Source organism: Anguilla anguilla, chromosome 3, assembly GCF_013347855.1.
Source record: "Anguilla anguilla isolate fAngAng1 chromosome 3, fAngAng1.pri, whole genome shotgun sequence".
NCBI classification, from domain to species: Eukaryota; Metazoa; Chordata; class Actinopteri; order Anguilliformes; family Anguillidae; genus Anguilla; species Anguilla anguilla.
In genome coordinates this window covers 15,353,201-15,371,554 of record NC_049203.1, presented here as the reverse complement: position 1 = coordinate 15,371,554, position 18,354 = coordinate 15,353,201, and the positions used below count along the sequence as shown (strand labels likewise).

General features: G+C 49.5%; 1 protein-coding gene across 7 annotated transcripts in view; it reads left to right on the top strand.

Moving 5' to 3' along the window:
• unc5a (unc-5 netrin receptor A) overlaps positions 1-18,354 on the top strand; it is a 189,345-nt gene that overhangs the window by 150,723 nt on the left and 20,268 nt on the right. For 3 of the 7 annotated variants that reach the window (XM_035410510.1, XM_035410511.1, XM_035410507.1), the window contains 5 exons: positions 2,055-2,219; positions 7,060-7,281; positions 8,734-9,033; positions 12,335-12,422; positions 12,799-12,967. In XM_035410510.1, coding sequence (XP_035266401.1) covers positions 2,055-2,219; positions 7,060-7,281; positions 8,734-9,033; positions 12,335-12,422; positions 12,799-12,967 — 944 coding nt within the window. The remainder of the gene's footprint in view (positions 1-2,054; positions 2,220-7,059; positions 7,282-8,733; positions 9,034-12,334; positions 12,423-12,798; positions 12,968-18,354) is intronic. The other 4 variants (XM_035410508.1, XM_035410512.1, XM_035410513.1 and 1 more) reach the window with 2 other exon arrangements.

Here is an 18,354-nt window from a genome sequence, read left to right as displayed (position 1 = left end):
GTTTTAAAACGCTGCCCCTCCCCTCACCCCAAATGAAAAATGAAAGAGATTTTTTTTCATCCCAAACTCTGGTGCTTACAGACTGTGGACTCCGGCCTTGTATTGGGAAATCCTGCCTGCTACTCAGTAAATTAACCAGCATGGCAGATGGGGTTAACGAATGGCACCTTACCCAGCTCCTATCTGATTGGTGGGATCCCTGAGCAGCTCTGTAACCTGCTGCTCCAGTTCTGTTCTCTCTTGCTTTGTTCTGTCTCTCTGTCTCTTTCTCTCTCCCTCTCTCCCCTTTCTCTCTCTCTCCCCCCCTTTCTCTCGTTCTTTCTCTCTCTCTTTCTGTTTCCGCTGTCTCCATATTTTTCTCCCCATCTCTCCCACTCTTGTTCTCTCTCTATATTCAGTTTTAAATGCTTTATTGGCATGACATATTTTATGCATGTGACCAAAGCCTATAAAGATAATTGTGTAACAAAAGAACCACTGATCATTCAAATTGCTTTATTGACCTGATTGTTCAAGGTAAAAACAATGTTGCCAAAGCAATAAACAAAATTAAATAGAGATAAATTGAAAATCATAAAAAAATTACATCTTATGAGGCATGAACTGATCTATCAATCTGACAACATAGACAGGAGTTTGAATGCACAAACACACACATACATACACACTAACACATGCACGCGCACACACACACACACACACACACACACACACACTCCATTCGCATGTACATTCTTCATGCTGCAGATCACACAGAATCCAAAGCTCTCTCTGTCTATTTCTCTCTCTCTCTCTCTCATCCTTTTCTCACCTCACACCCGTGTGTGACCTCTGGGGGCTCATTATGGTCTGTGTTCACATTAGCCCACCAGTAACCTTCAAAAGTCTGGCACCACGTCGGCTTTTCAGCTTTCCTCCGTAGCACGGATGGCATCGTCCTGACAGCGTCCTGAATCTACAGTATATCCCCCTCAACCCCTCATAAAGCAGCCCCTCGTTTCCCTCCGGCCCCACCGTCCTCATCCCTCTTTTTCCCTCTCTTTAGCCTCTGGTGCATGTTGCGTGTTTCCGTGACGATGTGGCGGTACGGGCGTGGGTCGTGACTTGGAGCTTGGAAGGGAGGGGGAACAGAGGGGAGCCCTACCTGTGGTAACTCCCCTCCCTGATGCTGGGATTCCCAGTGGGAAGTCATGGGAAGGGTGAGACAGTTGGTGCTGCTGTGTGGGGATAATGGGTTTGCAGAGACAGGCTGTAATCTCTGGCACTGATGGAGCATGGACACAGGGCGGGGCTCTGAGCTACTGCTCTTTACTTTCCTGTAGCACTGACCTTGTGTGTCAGTGTCTCCCTACAACAGGCTAGATTTAGCAAGCATGTTTATTCCTGTGTGTGTGCCTGTGTGTGTGACAAGGCTTTTCTTACAGGTGGGAAGGATCAAACATGTAGGGGAGGAGGGACAGGTTGTGGAGATGATTTGGTGTTTATCAGTAGATGGAGGCTGGAGTGTGGAGTAGTTACTGTGATGTTGGTGTTTATTAGTAGATGAGTCTGTAATGGGTGGAGTAACTGTGATGTTGGTGTTCATTAGTAGATGGAGGCTGGAGTGGGTGGAGTAACTGTGATGTTGGTGTTCATTAGTAGATGGAGGTTGGAGTGGGTGTAGTAGTAACTGTGAATTTGGTGTTTATCAGTAGATGGAGGCTGGAGTGGGTGTAGTAACTGTGATGTTGGTGTTCATTAGTAGATGGAGGCTGGAGTGGGTGTAGTAGTAACTGTGGTGTTTTTGTTTATCAGTAGATGGAGGCTGGAGTGGACGGAGATACTGTGAATTTGGTGTTCATTAGTAGATGGAGGCTGGAGTGGGTGTAGTAGTAACTGTGGTGTTTTTGTTTATCAGTAGATGGAGGCTGGACTGGGTGTAGTTGCAACTGTGATGTTGGTGTTCATTAGTAGATGGAGGGTGGAGTGAGTATTGTAGGAACTGTGTTGTTTCTGTTTATCAGTAGATGGAGGCTGCAGTGGGTGGAGTAGTAACTGTGGTCTCTGTTTACCAGTAGATGGAGGCTGGAGTGGGTGGAGTAAGTGGTCAGCTTGTGGAGCAGACTGCACCATGTGGAGGAGTCGAGAGTGCAGCCAGCCCGCGCCTGGGACAGGAGGCAGAGACTGCCACGGCCTGGACCTGCAGTCTGTAAACTGCACCAGTGAACTCTGCCCTCAGAGTGAGTACTGCACGTACACACACATGCGCGCACACACACACACACACACACACAAACACACACACACGCATGCATATGCAAGAACACACACTCACACACACACACACACACACACTCACACACACACACAGGCACACACACACAAACACACACACACGCACACCTATGCAAGAACACACACTCACACGCACACACACAGGCACACATACACACACGCACACATAAGCACGCACTCACAGGAACACGCTAGTTACTACCAGGGGATGATTGGAAAAATTACATCCTTGACTGAAAGGACTACATTCTGAATGTCTTCAGTTCTGATACGGGAGACCATGTTTGTACAGAAAGTGAGTTTTAAATGCTGTCTCTTTTTTTTTTGAAGCAAACGACATGAATGTTGTGAATATATTCCTTACTTCAATGACACTCAACTGCAAAAAAACGCCTTAAACCACAGGGATTACACAGACATAATGGCTGTATTCCAATACCCTGACATAACAGTCATCTTTGGCTTGTCAAGTAATTAATGTGTACTGTAAATTGGCACAATATCTCAACTGTACTATCGCCCAGTACACCTTTTGTGTATTTTTTTGGGGTTTTTTATTTTTCTGTTTTTTATTTTTTTTGGTCCTCCGGGAAGAGCCATTCAAGGTGGCCAGGAAAGTGCCAGCACGCCATATTTAGCCACTGTCTCATTAAAAACCTCCATATTGTGCAAATTAAAACCAGCAAGCCTCAAATGATGGCTGCCATGGGGAAATTAGCGGTTAGCGCCGCAGGGTTTACAGTTAAGCAGATGGACTTCAAAGAGGAGCCGGCACGTCCCCACGGATCAAAGCAGACCGTTTGTTTGGACTCGATTCACACAGTATCCAGACTCCGCTCCCAAGAATAACGATCGCATCCAGCGAGGTTAGATCTCACCAATCAGCCAAGTGTCAAGAGGTCAAATGTCAGAAGCATGTCTTAAGACCAGTTATGGCTGAACACACACACACACACACACGCATGCACATGCACACACACACACACATGACCACACACACACACACACACAGACACACACTCACACATGACCATTCATGCACACATACACACACTGATGCATACAGACATGGAGACACAGACACATGCACAGAAATACATACATACCTGCACAGCCACACAGACACACGTATGCTCTGACTCCCTCTTAAGCATACGCACACACATGCATGCATACTCTCCCTCACACCTACTAACACACAGATGCTCGTTTACAATAGTGTAACAGTACTCCTTGGGGTGATATTACAGTATAAATAATCCTGAACTTGAGCGTAGTGGTCTCATTCTTCTGGGAGCAGATGGGCTTGTGTGAACAATGGCAGAAGGCTGTAGAGTGAGAGGTAGAACAACGCACAGCTTCAATTAGCCAAAACGCCAGCCACATCCTGACTGTCTGCCAGTCTGCCGCGCGTTCTTCAGCCTGATCAGTCAATGAGTCACTTTCTCCATAAACGCAGAAGTGATTTCATCACCCCCCACCAGCAAGAAGAACGTCACTTCGTCTAAAAAGGGAGAGAGGCACAATTCATCTTTTTTGTCATCTTTTTTTCTTTATTATTATTGCTTGACAATCTGTGAATCATAATTACACTGCAACCCTTCCCTGTATGTCTGACTGCCGGAGTATGGAGAATCCGTTGATTGACCACTGAGACGTTTCCCCTTCTACTCGTTAACCAGAAAAGGTCAGGTGTCGTGTCTAATCATAGCAGGCTTTGTGATCTCGTCAGCCAGCGTTGCCGGGTGGTGAGGGGGGGGGGGGTTGGTTGGTGGCTGGGGGGCACTGGAGGGGGGAGGGGACACGGTGTCAAACAAAACCACAGTCTGCATACTCTGGAGTGGTCTGACAAACCCAGTCCATTTGATACAGCACAGAGAAGTGAGATCAGAAGATAAGACGTCCCAGCATTCAAGCAGGGTGGGGAGATGCTTACGGGATCTGAGGCGACTTCAGTAGTCAAATCCCAGCCGGGTGCGAGGAGCTAAAAGAAGGAAAGGATGAAAGGGATTCAGAACCAAATAGAGTTTGTATTTGTGTGGTTTGGTACAGTGCCGGGAGCAGGGCCTGCATCAGGACAGCTTCAAGCGTCATGGCTTGATTCGCTCGGTCTTCTTAAAGGCAAACATCCAAGTCACAGAAGACAAGCCTGCTGTTTGCGTTTTGCTTAATTGGACTTTTTTTTCCATGCTTAGCAAATAAATATGACGTTTTGGCAGAGGATGCACTCTGCAAAAAGCACGTCCACTTTGGCTGTTTCTCCAATGCAGCAGTTTACTGCTTCCCAAACTGAAGAGGTTTAATGATCGTATAGATATTACTGGCCACACACGCACTGGTGGCCTGGTGTTTGTGGCCCAACATTAATTCTAGTTGTGGGCTGCCCTGATTGGTCATGCATGACATAGGCAGTTCTTTGATTGGTTAACTAGTTCTCTCAGGTTTCTCAGTTGTTTTCTTCACTGTTGAACCCACTGTTGAACACTTTGTCTGGTGATGGACACACACACCCATGCCACTAATGACGTGATGCTTCTATGGTGATCCCATGATGATGCCATTACCAGCATGTTCCACTGTCAGCCTTTCCCCATGCCTTGCTTTTTAAAGGGTGGGGGATTGAAATCAACAGCACCTGGGGAACGGTGGATTAACATCAGTCACCTGGTCATCAGGGAGTGTGAAACCGAGAACTGTGTACCTAATAGCCCTACAACTGCCAGGATTAGTACACAGCAACAGATCCCAAGGACTCAAGAAAATGTCCAATGGGGGATCGAGAGTCTCTGCATGGGAGGTGCCATATGAAGAATAGCTTCAAGAAAGCTCTGCATTGTCCAGAAGTACCCCAATCCAAAGTTTGGGGAAAAGAAACCGCCTCTAACCTTGAGGAGGTGCGGGAAGCGCAATGTCCATCATAAAATGGAGCATGTCTGTGTCAGGTGTGTGGTGCAGAGAGATAGCACTGAGATGAATGACAGCTGAATGGGGTCAAGGACCAGAAACACCGTCATCCTTCCTCTGAGCACGGGATGGAGCGAGGGAGGGGGGCGACTGGAGGGAAAAGGCATCACGGAAAGAGGCCAGCAAGACAGAATCCATCTTCCAATTATGGAACGTAATTAGCAGCACCAATTAAAGCTGAATGGCACTTTGAGTTATTGACTTTCTGGATGATAATCTGCGATGACTTTGGGTCTAAAAGGCATCTCTGTGGTCTGATAACACCTTGGGCCCTGATTGGCTGATAAGTAGCCAGAGATAACACTGCATCCCCAACAAAGGAAACAAAGAGGATCTGTCAGCTGTGGTCAGGTAGCACAGCAGTGCTGGGGGGTGGGCTTTTTTTGTGAGGTCGCTGGGGCAGTTTAGTTCATCCCTTTTGGCAGTCAGAGTGCCCGCCAGGTTACCCAGAAGGCACTCTGCCTCTCCGGGCAGGTGCTGGGTACAGTGCTCAGGAAGGTGTGAACAGATTGTCTGAAACGTGAAAATGAACACACACACACGCACGCACACACACACACACGTCCGTACAAGTACATTTTTGGCACATGGCAGGTTCCAGAGCTCTCTCTCTTTTTTCACTCTCTCTCTCTCTCTCTTACTCTCTGTAGAGGCATCTCTGTAAGTGTTCTCTCTTCAGCTGCTGAAGCAATGTGTTAAAACAATGTTGACACCGCGTCCCAGAATACTGGCATGCTTTAGTTGAGACAGATATACACAGTTGGCGTACTTTGGTAGAAAGTCATTTTCAATGAAATCTTCCAGAAGATACTACAATATATATATATATATATATATATATATATATATATATAACTAGTTGTATTTATTTTGTTTTGTCAAAAAAATGTAATATCGAATATAAAAATAGAGTGGATGAGCTGAATCAGACTTTGAGGGCAAGGAGTAGTTGTGTTCGGAGAATAATTTTGTGTGCTCCTTCAGATTATGTGCATGCACAAAACCTGGATTTCTCCTCGAAGGCTACAGTATTGCACTCAAAGGTGGACTTCCGTCACCAAAATGGTTCCTAGAGTTTTGTGCATGTAAATTTCATGATTTTTGGCATTAATAAGCCACCATAGAATGTCCTCCTCGACGTTCCTCGCCTTGCGACCCCCCCCTCCCCCATCCCATTGAAAGCTCTGGGTTCTTCGTTTCCTCCAGACTTCCTGCAGCATTTGTATTCTGAACACGCGACAGAGTCGCCGCAAAGCCCTGGATTACCGCGAGATGTGGGGCGGCACTGGCCAGCTCGCTAACCTAGCCAGCGCCGCCCAGAAGCCTGTCGCTGGGAGAGCATGTCCACGTTGACTTTCGGTTGCAGTGCTTCCCGTTTTAAATGTGTCTGAAGCACCAAGCCAGTGAGAGCCTCATAGTGCTGTCCTGAAGCTTTTTCTGAAGACAGTCGTTACATTTATATGACATTTACATTGCGGTTTTAATACATTCATATAGCTTTTTATTATATAAATGTAACAGAAACATCATTTATTGATGATAATGTAACCCATTGGACTGTACAGTAGGTCATGTTGGACAAAACCATTTGCCAAGGAATGAGTATAGATCTCTCTCTCTAACCCATCTCCCTCCTTTTTATTTTTTTTAAATTCTATAATTTATTTAGCATTTCATGACTTTATGTGGGGTGTCTGTTCTGTGTTGCGTACCTGCCACCACAGGAAGGAAGTTCATTCTAATCTGATATAATGTAATTCCCCCCCCCCCCTCCCCCACTCTCTTTCTTCCTTCATCCCTTCTTCTCCACCCCCCCACCAGCTGCTTCGGGCCCTGAGGACGTGGCGCTGTACGTGGGGATCGTTGCCGTGGCGATCTGCCTGACGCTGCTGCTGATCGTGGTGGTGCTGGTGTACCGGAGGAAGAAGGAGGGGCTGGACGCTGACGTGGCCGACTCCTCCATCCTCACCACTGGCTTCCAGCCCGTGGGCGCCAAGCCCGCCAAGCCAGGTGCGTGGGCACCGCGCCGGCCGCCACGCTGCAGTACGATACCCTCCGCCCCGCCTGCGCCCGTCTGCCGGAGTCTGTGCCCGTCTGTCAGAGTCTGTGCCCGTCTGTCAGAGTCTGTGCCTGTCTGTCTGTCTGTCTGTACCTGTCTGCCGGAGTCTGTGCCCGTCTGTCAGAGTCTGTGCCTGTCTGTCTGTGTGTCTGTACCTGTCTGCCGGTGTCTGTGCCCGTCTGTCTGTTTTTCTGCCTGTCAATGAGTCTGTGCCCATCTGCCTGTTTCTGTGCCTGTCAATGAGTCTGTGCCCATCTGCCGGAGTCTGTGCCCGTCTGTCAGAGTCTGTGCCCGTGTCTGTCAGAGTCTGTGGCCGTCTGTCTGAGTCTGTGCCCGCCTGTCTGTTTCTGTGCCTGTCAATGAGTCTGTAAACATCTGTCTTTGTCTGACTGTCTGTCAATGAGATTGTGTTGTGCCTGTCAGTGTGTCTTTGCCTGTCTGTCTATGCCTGTGTCTGTCAGTGTATATGTGCCCATCTGTCTCTGCCTGACTGTTTGTCTGTACATCTGCACTCATTTCTGTCAGTCTGTGCTTGTCTGTCTATGCCTGTGTCTGTCAGTGAGTCTGTGTCCCTGTTTGTGCCCATCTGTCTGTGCCCTGGTGCTTATTCGTCAGTAGGTCGGTGCCCTTGTCAGTATTTAGGGAGGATTTATTATACCCAAGGCTCTTTTTTTCTCTGGAATAAGATGGTTTAGAAGTGACTGCAAGACTGAGTCAGGAAATAATGAAATGATTCTGCGGTACGAAGGTGCAGTATATTATACATTTCTCAGTTCTGCAGTGTGGAGTTATAGTGCATTAATGTATTGCACATTGCTGTTCTGCTCAGTCCATATAAGATGCATCGGAAGGAGGGATATACTCCCCTCATTATTGTCCGCAGTGTTTGAGTGGCAGCAGTTTTACAGTGAGTTATGATTTATTGGAAGGCAGGAAATTCTTAAAATCTGCGCTGGTACAATGCCATTGGCTTAACACACCATGACCTGGCCTGCACTGAAGTACAACAGCGAGTGAGAGGGTGAGTGAGAGAGGGGAGAAAGGAGGGTAGACGTGAGCTGATAGATTTGGATTTGGAGGTGAAGTGCTTATCTTCCCCGACGTTGTTTGGGTTCTGAAGAGGGTGATGAGGAAGAACTAATGTATGAGCTGAAGAATGGACTTCTAATCCCTGTGTGTGTGCTTTCATACATTTGTGTGTTTTATTGTGTGTGTGTGTGTGTGTGTGTGTGTTTTATTGTATGGGTGTGTGTGTGTCTGTGAGTGTATGTGTGGGTGCGAGTGTCTGTGTGTGTGAGTGTGAGTCTCTGGTCTCTGTATGTCCTTGAGAGAGAAGCTGTCTGACTGTTTGATTTGGCTGTCCGGTGTATTATCATTTGGCCGTCGGTACCCCGGGGTGATTTTCACTGTGGTCTGTCTGTTTTTTGCTCTAATAGAGAACTCCCATTTGCTTACCATCCAGCCCGATCTCACCACCACCACAAGCAGCTACCAGGGCAGCCTGAGATCGCGGCACGACACCTCGGGCAAGCTGTCGGTGACCAACGGGCCCCTGCTGGACCCGCTGCCCAACGGCTCGCACACGCTGCACAACGGCAAGCTGTCGTCCGACCCTGCCGAGCTCATGAACCGGCTGTCCGCGCAGGGCTACTTTAAAACGCTGCCCCGCGACACCGCCAACACCTCCTACGGCACCTTCAACTTCCTGGGAGGGAGGCTGACCATCCCCAACACCGGTGAGTCACGCGTGATGTCACCGCGTACACACGCGCCAGACGCTCGAGCACACACACACACACACACACACACGCACACACTTGTGCACACACACAAACACTCACAAACTTGCGCACGCATGCTTAAATAACGTTTGGGACAAAGACGTTTTCTCTTTCTTGATTTGGCTCTGTACTCCACAATTTTAGATTTGCAATCAGACAATGCACATGTCGCTAAAGTGCAGATCCTCAGGTTTTATTAAGAGGTATTTTAACGCACTTTGCTTTCGAGCGCACACGTCAGTGTAGTGCATTTTGCCATCCGGAGTGTTGCCTCTCTCTAAATGAAGTTCTTGACAGGACCATTTTGCACTGCGTTATTGTGTTTGGATAGGGCTTCATTTGGGGGAGCGTGCGGCGTGTTCATCAGAGACCGGTGACAGGATTCGTCTGATTATCCCGTGTCCCCGGGGAGCCGGGTTCTGTGTCTTTTACTGTATTTAATTTTGCGGTATTGACGGAATGTGGTTCAGGGGGGTTTTTATTGACTTAAACACGCCCGCGCTGCGGCGGCGTCGGGGACGAGACGGAATGTCGTTCGTAGAAACATATTAGTGCGGCGCGCCCAGCGATTCTGCTGACGTAACTGCAGCAGCAGCGTCCCAGCCTTTCTTCCTGCTCCACAGATTGGCAATAGAACCAACAACCAAAAGTCATTTTCTCAGTCCACCCCCTGTAGAGTCCCACAGACTGCACAGCCTCCCTGGGTCAGATGCTTTCTTTTCGTGGGACAATATTTTTCCATTAGTTCTTTCATTGCCATGATTGCATTCCATTGCAGTCACTTGACACTCTTACCCAGAGCAACAGTATAGTTTGCGTTCTTTTTACTGTCAATTTATAAAGCTGAATATTTACTGAAGCAATTCAGGTTAAGTACCTTGTTTGATGGTAGTCTCACGACAGCAGTGCCGAATCTGGGTTCCGAGGCACAGCCTCCCCTAATCCGCGCTCTGTGACAGACGCCCATCGTTTACCCCAGCGCCTCACCCGCGGGAGACGAGTGGACTCCGCATCCATCTTCCAAAAAAAAACCCCGACCGGCGCAAAATTATTCTTTACCGCCAAACAAGACAGCTCGCTTGTTTTCTCGAATCCATCTTTCATGCACAAAGCGCGGCTGATTGCAGCGAAGCCGGGAGAAGAATCGCGGTGATGGTCGATTTGTACAGACGCCGCTGGCAGCCGTCCTTGTTGCCCGCGAGCGGGTGAGCGGCGGCATTGTTGTAAACAAGGACGCGTGGTTCGGGCGGAGGGAAAATATAAAGTTGGAAGATTGAGTGCGAGGATACGGCAGAAGCCGTGTTTCATGGAGCCAAGGCCCTTCAGGCGTCCCCGAATCCCCCGGACGCGTACGGCTGTTGACCCTCGTCCTCAGACGCCGTCTCCCCAACTGAGCAACAGCAACGTGTTTCAACCTAGGAGGAGGAGCCACACAGCCCTATGACCTGTAATCAGGTGTGCACTTTGTCAGTACGTGGATGGGAAACCTACTGGAAAAAATGAAGCTGTTGCTGGAAGAGGTGTTGCTGGGTCCATGAGGGTCAGTCCTGTCTGGTCCACGTATAAATCGAGTGCAGTGGTGGCAGCGCTGTGCTGTCAGAGAAAGCATTGTTGGAATGACGTGAAATTGAGGTGCTGCACTCCCTGCTCCCATTAAAAAACCCAGAGTATATTGGTGCTTATCACAAGTAGACAGTCCCCCCCATATCCGGGCCAGGTTTCATGTCAGGCGGCAAAATTTCTTGCGGCCAATTCTTGAATGTTTTCCTCTTTTCGGAAAAATGTGGTGGCCATTTTTGTTCAAAGTGTCTGCTGATAGATGTTGCACTTTGTTGCAGTCTGGGGTGATTCATCCCCATTGAGATAGATTACGGGCACTATATCCATTCTGTGATTTTTCTTTTTGTTATTATTGCTCAATCAGGACCCTTTTTGCTATTTCTATGCTACCTTTTGAATCCCAAGGTGCTCCACTCCAATGAGTGTCCAGATGATGACCTCACTTCCTCCACATCCAGCTTCTCGTATCTTTAGGACTATATTTAAAGGAGAGTGAGGAAGCAAAGCCTTGGAAAGACCGAATGCGGTGGAGCAGTTTGAGGTTGACTGGTGACGTGTTCCCATTTTACGGCTCTGGGACTGCTTAAATGCCTTGGCAACAGGTCTGCCAATGGCAGTGTTCAGCTGTGTTGCGCACAGGCCTTGAGTAAGCGTGTAGAGCCATATGACCCCTCACAGGGTGAGCCTTTAGAGCACACACTGATACGCATGCACACCGAAGCAGTCAGACACTCACAATCTGTTCACAGGCCCACATGAACCGATGCCATGCACAATCACACAGAAACGCACGCACAAGCATAAACATGAGCATGAAGGCGTAAACACAACGCACCCATACTGAAAGCACATACACAGGCTTAACCTCAGCCCTGCAAACACACGATGTACTCGTATTAGACATACACAGGCACATAAATACACTCGTGTTCTCACACACACATATACATACTGACTCTGTCATGCACTCAAATGCACTCACAAAGAAAACTACATCCACCATCACTTACAGGCGTATGCATGCAAACACTCACGCATGCACACACACACCACACACATGCACACATACACAGGTAGATGCACACACACACCTTCACACACACCTACACACGCACACACACACACACACACACACACGGTACAGAGACGTTTCTCCTCTGGAGTTTTTCGAATTTCCCTGCCCTGTCCCACCATGCATTTCACCGTGTCCTCGACTGAAGGGGCAGAGTGCACACACACCCCACCCCTCACCCTCTTTCTCGCAGGTTTACATGCCCTCTCACAGCAGTGGCCCCTGGGTGACCAAGGCCTGAATCAGGGCCGTTTTAGCCCAGCTGAAACCTCAGACCAGGCCTGTCATCTAACCACACGGTGCTGTCATTCAGGCCATTTTTAAGATGGAGGGAAACCTGATGAAAGGGCCCCGTGCTCCTCAGGGCGGGGGGCCCGAGTAATGGGGAGCCCGGGCAGATATGCCGATATATACCTGCTACGGATATCTTTGACCTTCCCACAATGGAGCCGCCTCATTCGCTTTTGCTGGCAGCCCACGGCTGCCTCTTTGCAAATAAATGACAATAGCCTGCCACTCACCCTGCTAAACCTACCCCCGCCCCTCCTCCCCCACCCCCGACCTGGATCTCACTGATAGACCCAATGAGCAGGCCACCTGCCACTCTGCCCTCTCTTCCTGCAGGAATCAGCCTGCTCATTCCTCCAGAGGCCATTCCCAGAGGGAAGATCTACGAGGTTTATCTCACCGTTCACAGGAAGGAGGACATCAGGTGGGTCTCACCGCCGCGGAGCTTGTCTCTCTCCTCAGCGAGCAGAAAACTCAGCTGGTTATGGGAGATTGAGGCTCCATGGACCTCCATGAATGGGTGTGTGGGGTGCAACATCAATCTGTCAATCACATATTTGTGTGAACCAATAAAAAGGCTTCATATGCTTTTACAGTTAAAACTTGATATGATATAAAAATGATATATTATTCTGAACATGTGTTTGCAGAATGTGGTTAACACTGTTAAGCCCCCAGTTGTTGTATTATCCAGGACAGATGCATGTTTACTGGATCAGGTCAGGGTTTTTGTATTATGCTCAAAGACACAATCATATCCAAGCGGGGATTTGAACCCACAACCCCCCTCCCCCCTACAGACTGCCCCTCGCCGGCTGCCAGACCCTCCTCAGTCCCATCATCAGCTGTGGCCCTCCCGGAGTGGTTCTGACCCGGCCCGTCATCCTCAGCATGGACCACTGCTCCGATGCCAACCCGGAAAACTGGGCCATGAGGCTGAAGAAGCAGTCCTATGAGGGCTCATGGGAGGTGAGTGGGCGGGGTCATCCCTATTAGGGCAAAATGGGAGGTGAGTGGGTGGAGTCAGCTCTATTAGGGCACGTGGGAGGTGAGTGGGTGGAGTCAGCTCTATTAGGGCACGTGGGAGGTGAGTGGGTGGGATCAGCCCTATTAGGACACATAGGCGGTGAGTGGGCGGGGTCAGCCCTATTAGGGCACATGGGAGGTGAGTGGGCTGGGCGAGCACGATTAGGGAACATGGGAGGTTAATGGGTGGGGTCAGCCCTATTAGGAGACATGGGAGTTAAGTGGGCGGGGTCAGTCCTATTCAGACCCATGGGAAATGAGTGGGTGGGGTCAGCCCTATTAGGGCAGTTGGTAGGTGAGTGGGCGGGGTCAGCCCTATTGGGGCTCCTGGGAGGTGAGTGGGCAGGGTCAGCCCTATTGGGGCTCATGGGAGGTGAGTGGGTGGGGTCAGCCCTATTGGGGCTCATGGGAGGTGAGCAGGCGAGGTCGGTTGTATTAGGGCAAACGGGAGGTCAGCTGATAGCATCTTAATGAGCCTCACTCTCCACTCCTGTACTAAAGGTCATGGTTTTAACAGTGGCGCAGCAGATCAGAGAGCAGTTTGAACTATGTCAGCCCTGGTGCTCATCAGTGTTAAATTTATATCCAGGTCAAAGGTGACTGCTACAGCTTTATCAGGACACGGCTACTCACTGAGCACTGATTCAACCACAAGCACCTTCTCTTTTCGCTCAAATGAACAAGGAATGAATTTCTGCGCGTCCTTCACGTGTGTGTGTGTGCGTTTGGGCGCGCACACGCGTGGGCACGTGCAGTTTTTTTTTATGTTCGTGCAGTTTCTCTCCGGAGGTTAGGCGGGGCGAGTTTTTTGAAGGCCGCAGCGCGCGGATAGCAAGCGGTTGGCTGCCTGGTGGGACGGGCTGGCGGGGGGTGCGGGCGGGTCGGGGCGGGAGGGGGGTCTTCTTTCATGTTGGATATTGTGTATAAATTATTCAGGCTCCTTGGTGGGGCAGCGGCGGGACGTCTCCAGGATGAATTGGGCTGTCTGAGATGCCGCTCGGAGGGCTGCTTTTAATCATCCGCCGCCCCAAATATAGCCCCTAGGCCACAGGTTGGACAGGGGTGGGGAGGGAGATAACAAATCAGAGTTTGTCCTACAGAAGATGGAGCCCTGGCCCGCTGGCGAAAGTCATTTATTTCACTGGGAAATGCAGATTTTTAGCATGGTAGCGAGGGAAACGGAGAACGTGTGCGATGACGGAGAGAGAGAGGGGGGAGAATAAGAGAGGGGAAGAGCCTGACAGAGAAGGAGAGAGAAATGGGGGGAGAGAGACTGAGAGAGCCAGGGAGGAAGAGAAAGAGAACTGGACAGAGAGGCATGGGGCGTCTGTATTAAGATTGAACCCTATAAAGTGAGCCAGACCGTTCTCTCCGCCACATTAATAAGAATAAAAACGATGAGGATGAAGGAGGCATCAGGGCAGCACAGTGGAGAGAGGCGTCAGTGCCCATGCCGCTTTGACTGACGAAGGACAGCGGGTTGTTCTATCGATCGCGGATCACAGTCGCGAGCTTCCCCGGGGTCTTTTTCTGGGCTACTGGCAGAGCGGCAGACGGGGATGACCCTACATGGCCACACCCACTCGTCCAGGGTCCAGGCATTATAAAATCATGTGATTCGACTCATGGTGTAGGACGCATGGTCTGCCACGCTATTGGCATAGCCCCCAAATAAATTTGTAGTATTTCTATAGTGCACAATAAAGTAACAACTCCACTTCCTATTTTGTGAGTGACACACCTTTATACTGAGGTAATAATTATATTTTTTAACAATGCATTTATGTACATGTTAACATTTGGTTTTGTAATTTTATCTTTTTTTTGTTTGTTTTATCTTGTTATTTTTATTATTATCTTTTTTTTTGTGGTTAATAGTGCCAGCTGGAAAAAAAATTACATCAAGCGGCTTGCCAGATACCCTTATTTCCATCATCTACGGCTGCATTCCATCAATTCCAAGGACACTGAGGGCTTTTTGCAAATGTCCATGCATTTTATTTTTGTATATTTTATTTGTTCCGTTCCACATCACATCCAAAGTCAAGTTGCTGACAGAGTCAGAACAAACACACCATCATCAAATTATGGATTCCTCAAGACGCACCGCAAAGCCCTTTGTGATATCTTTGTGACGTTTGTGACAGGACAGTAGGAACATTTCATGGAATCTTAGTAGGAGTATTTTTGACAGCACAGGAGGAGAGCTTTATGATGTAAAGGCAGAGGCGATTGGTGATGTCACAGTAGGAGCTCTTTGCGACATCACTGCGGGATCTCTTTTTGGGATCGTTATTTCATACTATATGGAGCAGAGCAGAGCAGAGCTGAGGGGTTGTAGAATCCGCTGCATTACCATATGTGAATAATGTACCGCATCGCATGTGCTGGTGTCCTCAGGAGGTGTTCTGATGTGAGCGGTGGCTACGGTCTATGCTGCTACTATTATAGCGAGGTTGGGATCCAGTGGCTTGTCATTAAAATATCACAGGAATGACTGATCCCGAAAGGCTCTCTACAAACCATGATTTAATGAGAGAACCAGGGCGGCCGTTAACTCCACACTGCCTTCGCCACACATTAGCAGGTCTGGACTGTAGAGCGTCCAAGAAGGAAGATAGCCGTGGGGTGATTTCCTCCCTATCCGTTGTCTAATTTCAGGTAGAAATGTTATTATATGTATATTTTATTTAGTTTTTCATACATAATAAATGTAGTTAATTCCATTACAGCTGCTCTGGTTGTAATGTCCTTGGTGCATATTAAGCAAAGCGCTTCATGGGTTTCATTTAGCGAGTGCTTAATGACTTCCTCCGAATAGCCAGACGTCCAGAAGCAGCAGGAGTCGAAATACCCAGCGGTTCCTCATCTCTCCGAGGGGGAGCGAGCGTTTTCATTAGAAACGAAGAGCGAGGTTCGGCAGCTGATCTCAGAACAGCGTGAGAGAGGTGGGGGCAGTGGGGGGGGGGGGGGGGGAGGGTGCCGCCGTTACCCGAACGATCCCCGCTCCTGTCCCCCGCCCATCACCCCGGCAACCCCAGGCGGCCTCCGGTTCGCACGTGGTATCACTCCGCGAGGAGGGGGCGTCCTCCGCCACCCCGCGGCATTAATCATGGGCGCTTATTTGAAAGCAGCGATTATAGCGCCCCTAACAACAGGCTTTACCACTCCCTGGGGCGTTGTTGCGGAGATGGAGGCCGATTCGTACAGTTAATGCTTCCGGGGAGGGGAGGGGAGGGGAAATGGCTTCCCGCCGACTTCTACGGCGGCACAGGGGTGCGCCGGGGCCTCTCCAGTGATTCCTTACGGTAATTGAAAATTTTCCCAACGCCTGGGTGTGCGGCTGTATCCTCTGTGCTGAGGACACTGATGCAGCCGAATGGCCGGGCTAACTGGAGAGCGGGCAGATCTGTCTGATAGTCGCTGAGCGAGCAGTTTGCTCAGATTAAAGAGAACCTGAGAGCTCTTCGGCGGGAGAGGAGATGGTGCTATTAAGGTAGGAAACTTTATCCTGCAGAACTGGCGCACGGGGGACTGGCAGAAGCTCAGTGACATTCACCTGCTTGACGATCAGGGACCACATCATGTGACACATCACAGTGGGACCTCTCTCTTTGTGACATCACAGCAGGGAGACTCATTCCACTGGCCTAGCACACAGGCGGCCGGTAAAAACATGATCCAAGCGCTCTGACACAGTGACATTTATCTGTGCTAGTGCCAGAGCAGTATGGTGGTTAGGGAACTGGGCCTGTAACAGTGAGTTTGCTGGTTCAATTCCCAGGTGTGGCACTGCCACTTCATCCGTTAACAATGTGCTTATCCCAGATTGCTTCAGAAAAACAGTGTTCTGGATAAGAGCATCTCCTAAAGGCCCAAGTCTGTATTATGTGAATAATGTTTTTTATATATGCTACATTTTATTTTAAGCTTCCATGTTCCATGAAGACCCATCTCGAGTATTGCTCAAGTGTTACTGACTGTTTTAATAAAAGCATAGCCGTATCATGAAAAACGTTATATACAGATTCACCGTGTATTGCTCTTGAACATTCAAAAAAATTTTCCAGAATAACAAGACCTCGGGCCAAACAAGGACATAATCATTCTGACTGATAGAGCATCCCCCTCCAGCTCTGTTTAAGTTTTCTGATGCATAGCAGATAGCCTAAAGAAGACTGCCCTCCTGTTAGCTTAGCAGGCAGACAAGATTTTAGAGGTGATTAACTGCTGAAGTCAGTTTAGAATTAATTTGCGTATTGCCGCAAGCGTTGCGAGAGGTTTATGGCGAGAGAGGAAGTCGTGGTTAATGGGACGCAGTCGGACGAGGACGTTACCTTCCCCCTTTTTCTTTCCTCCGCGGACTTGTTGTTTACCCACAAGTCTGCGGGGAGCCGTTTCGTCTCCGCCTGAGCGACCCGCGCATTATTCAGAGGCAAGGTCGCACGTATATGCGGTCTGACAGCGCCTTCCTTAAAAGCAGCGGCGGTAATAAGTGGGATCACCTTCCGGAAGGGGACGGAAAAAACAAGCGGCGCGGAGCTGGAAAATGACTGCCCGCGCCGGCTCGTTTTTTAGCGCCGCGGGTACGGCGCGTGTAACGCGTCCCGTTACCAGCCTGATAAACCCCGAAGAGCGCCGGGGCCGGCGGGCCCCGAGCACCCCGCCAGTACCGCCGAGCACCGCAAAACTGCGGCACGCCCGCTTCTCCACCGGGGGGCGCTCCGCTTGTGGTTTATCTTGCCTGTTCACCCTCCCCTGCACGGTTCACAGCGGGGGTCCTGTGGAGGGAGGGGTACAGAGCGCACGGTTCTGTCTGTGTTCGCAGGAGTGGTGGAATAATCGAATCTAGCGAGGAAGCGATCGCACAAGCGCACACACACACACGCACGCACGCACACACGCACACACACCAGATGGTGTAGTAGCCAGGAGCTGTGTGAGCAGGAAGTAAACATGTTTGTTTGGTTGCGCCTCCAATTTTGGCACCAGCGCTGCGCCGGCGTTCTTTTGGGAGCGTCTCCGATAGAATTCTGTCCCCGTTGCTCCGTGAACGTCTGGGGCAGCCGGGGGGGCTGCTGGGATCTCTCGGTTGTGTTGTGGGTAGGGTAGTGAGACGTATTAAAATGACAGACACCGAAATTGTTTGAGGGCGTCCGTGTTCAGTGAAGCTAGCAGTGAACAGAAGTCCAGCAGTCTTCTCTCCCCGTCTGCACTATCAGCAGTAAATAGAGTGCAGCGTTAGCGTGCAGAAGTACTGTAATGCTGTGGTACTGTAGGTTCAGCAGCAGCTCAACAGCAGTATAATTAGCTGATAGCCGAAAGTGTAT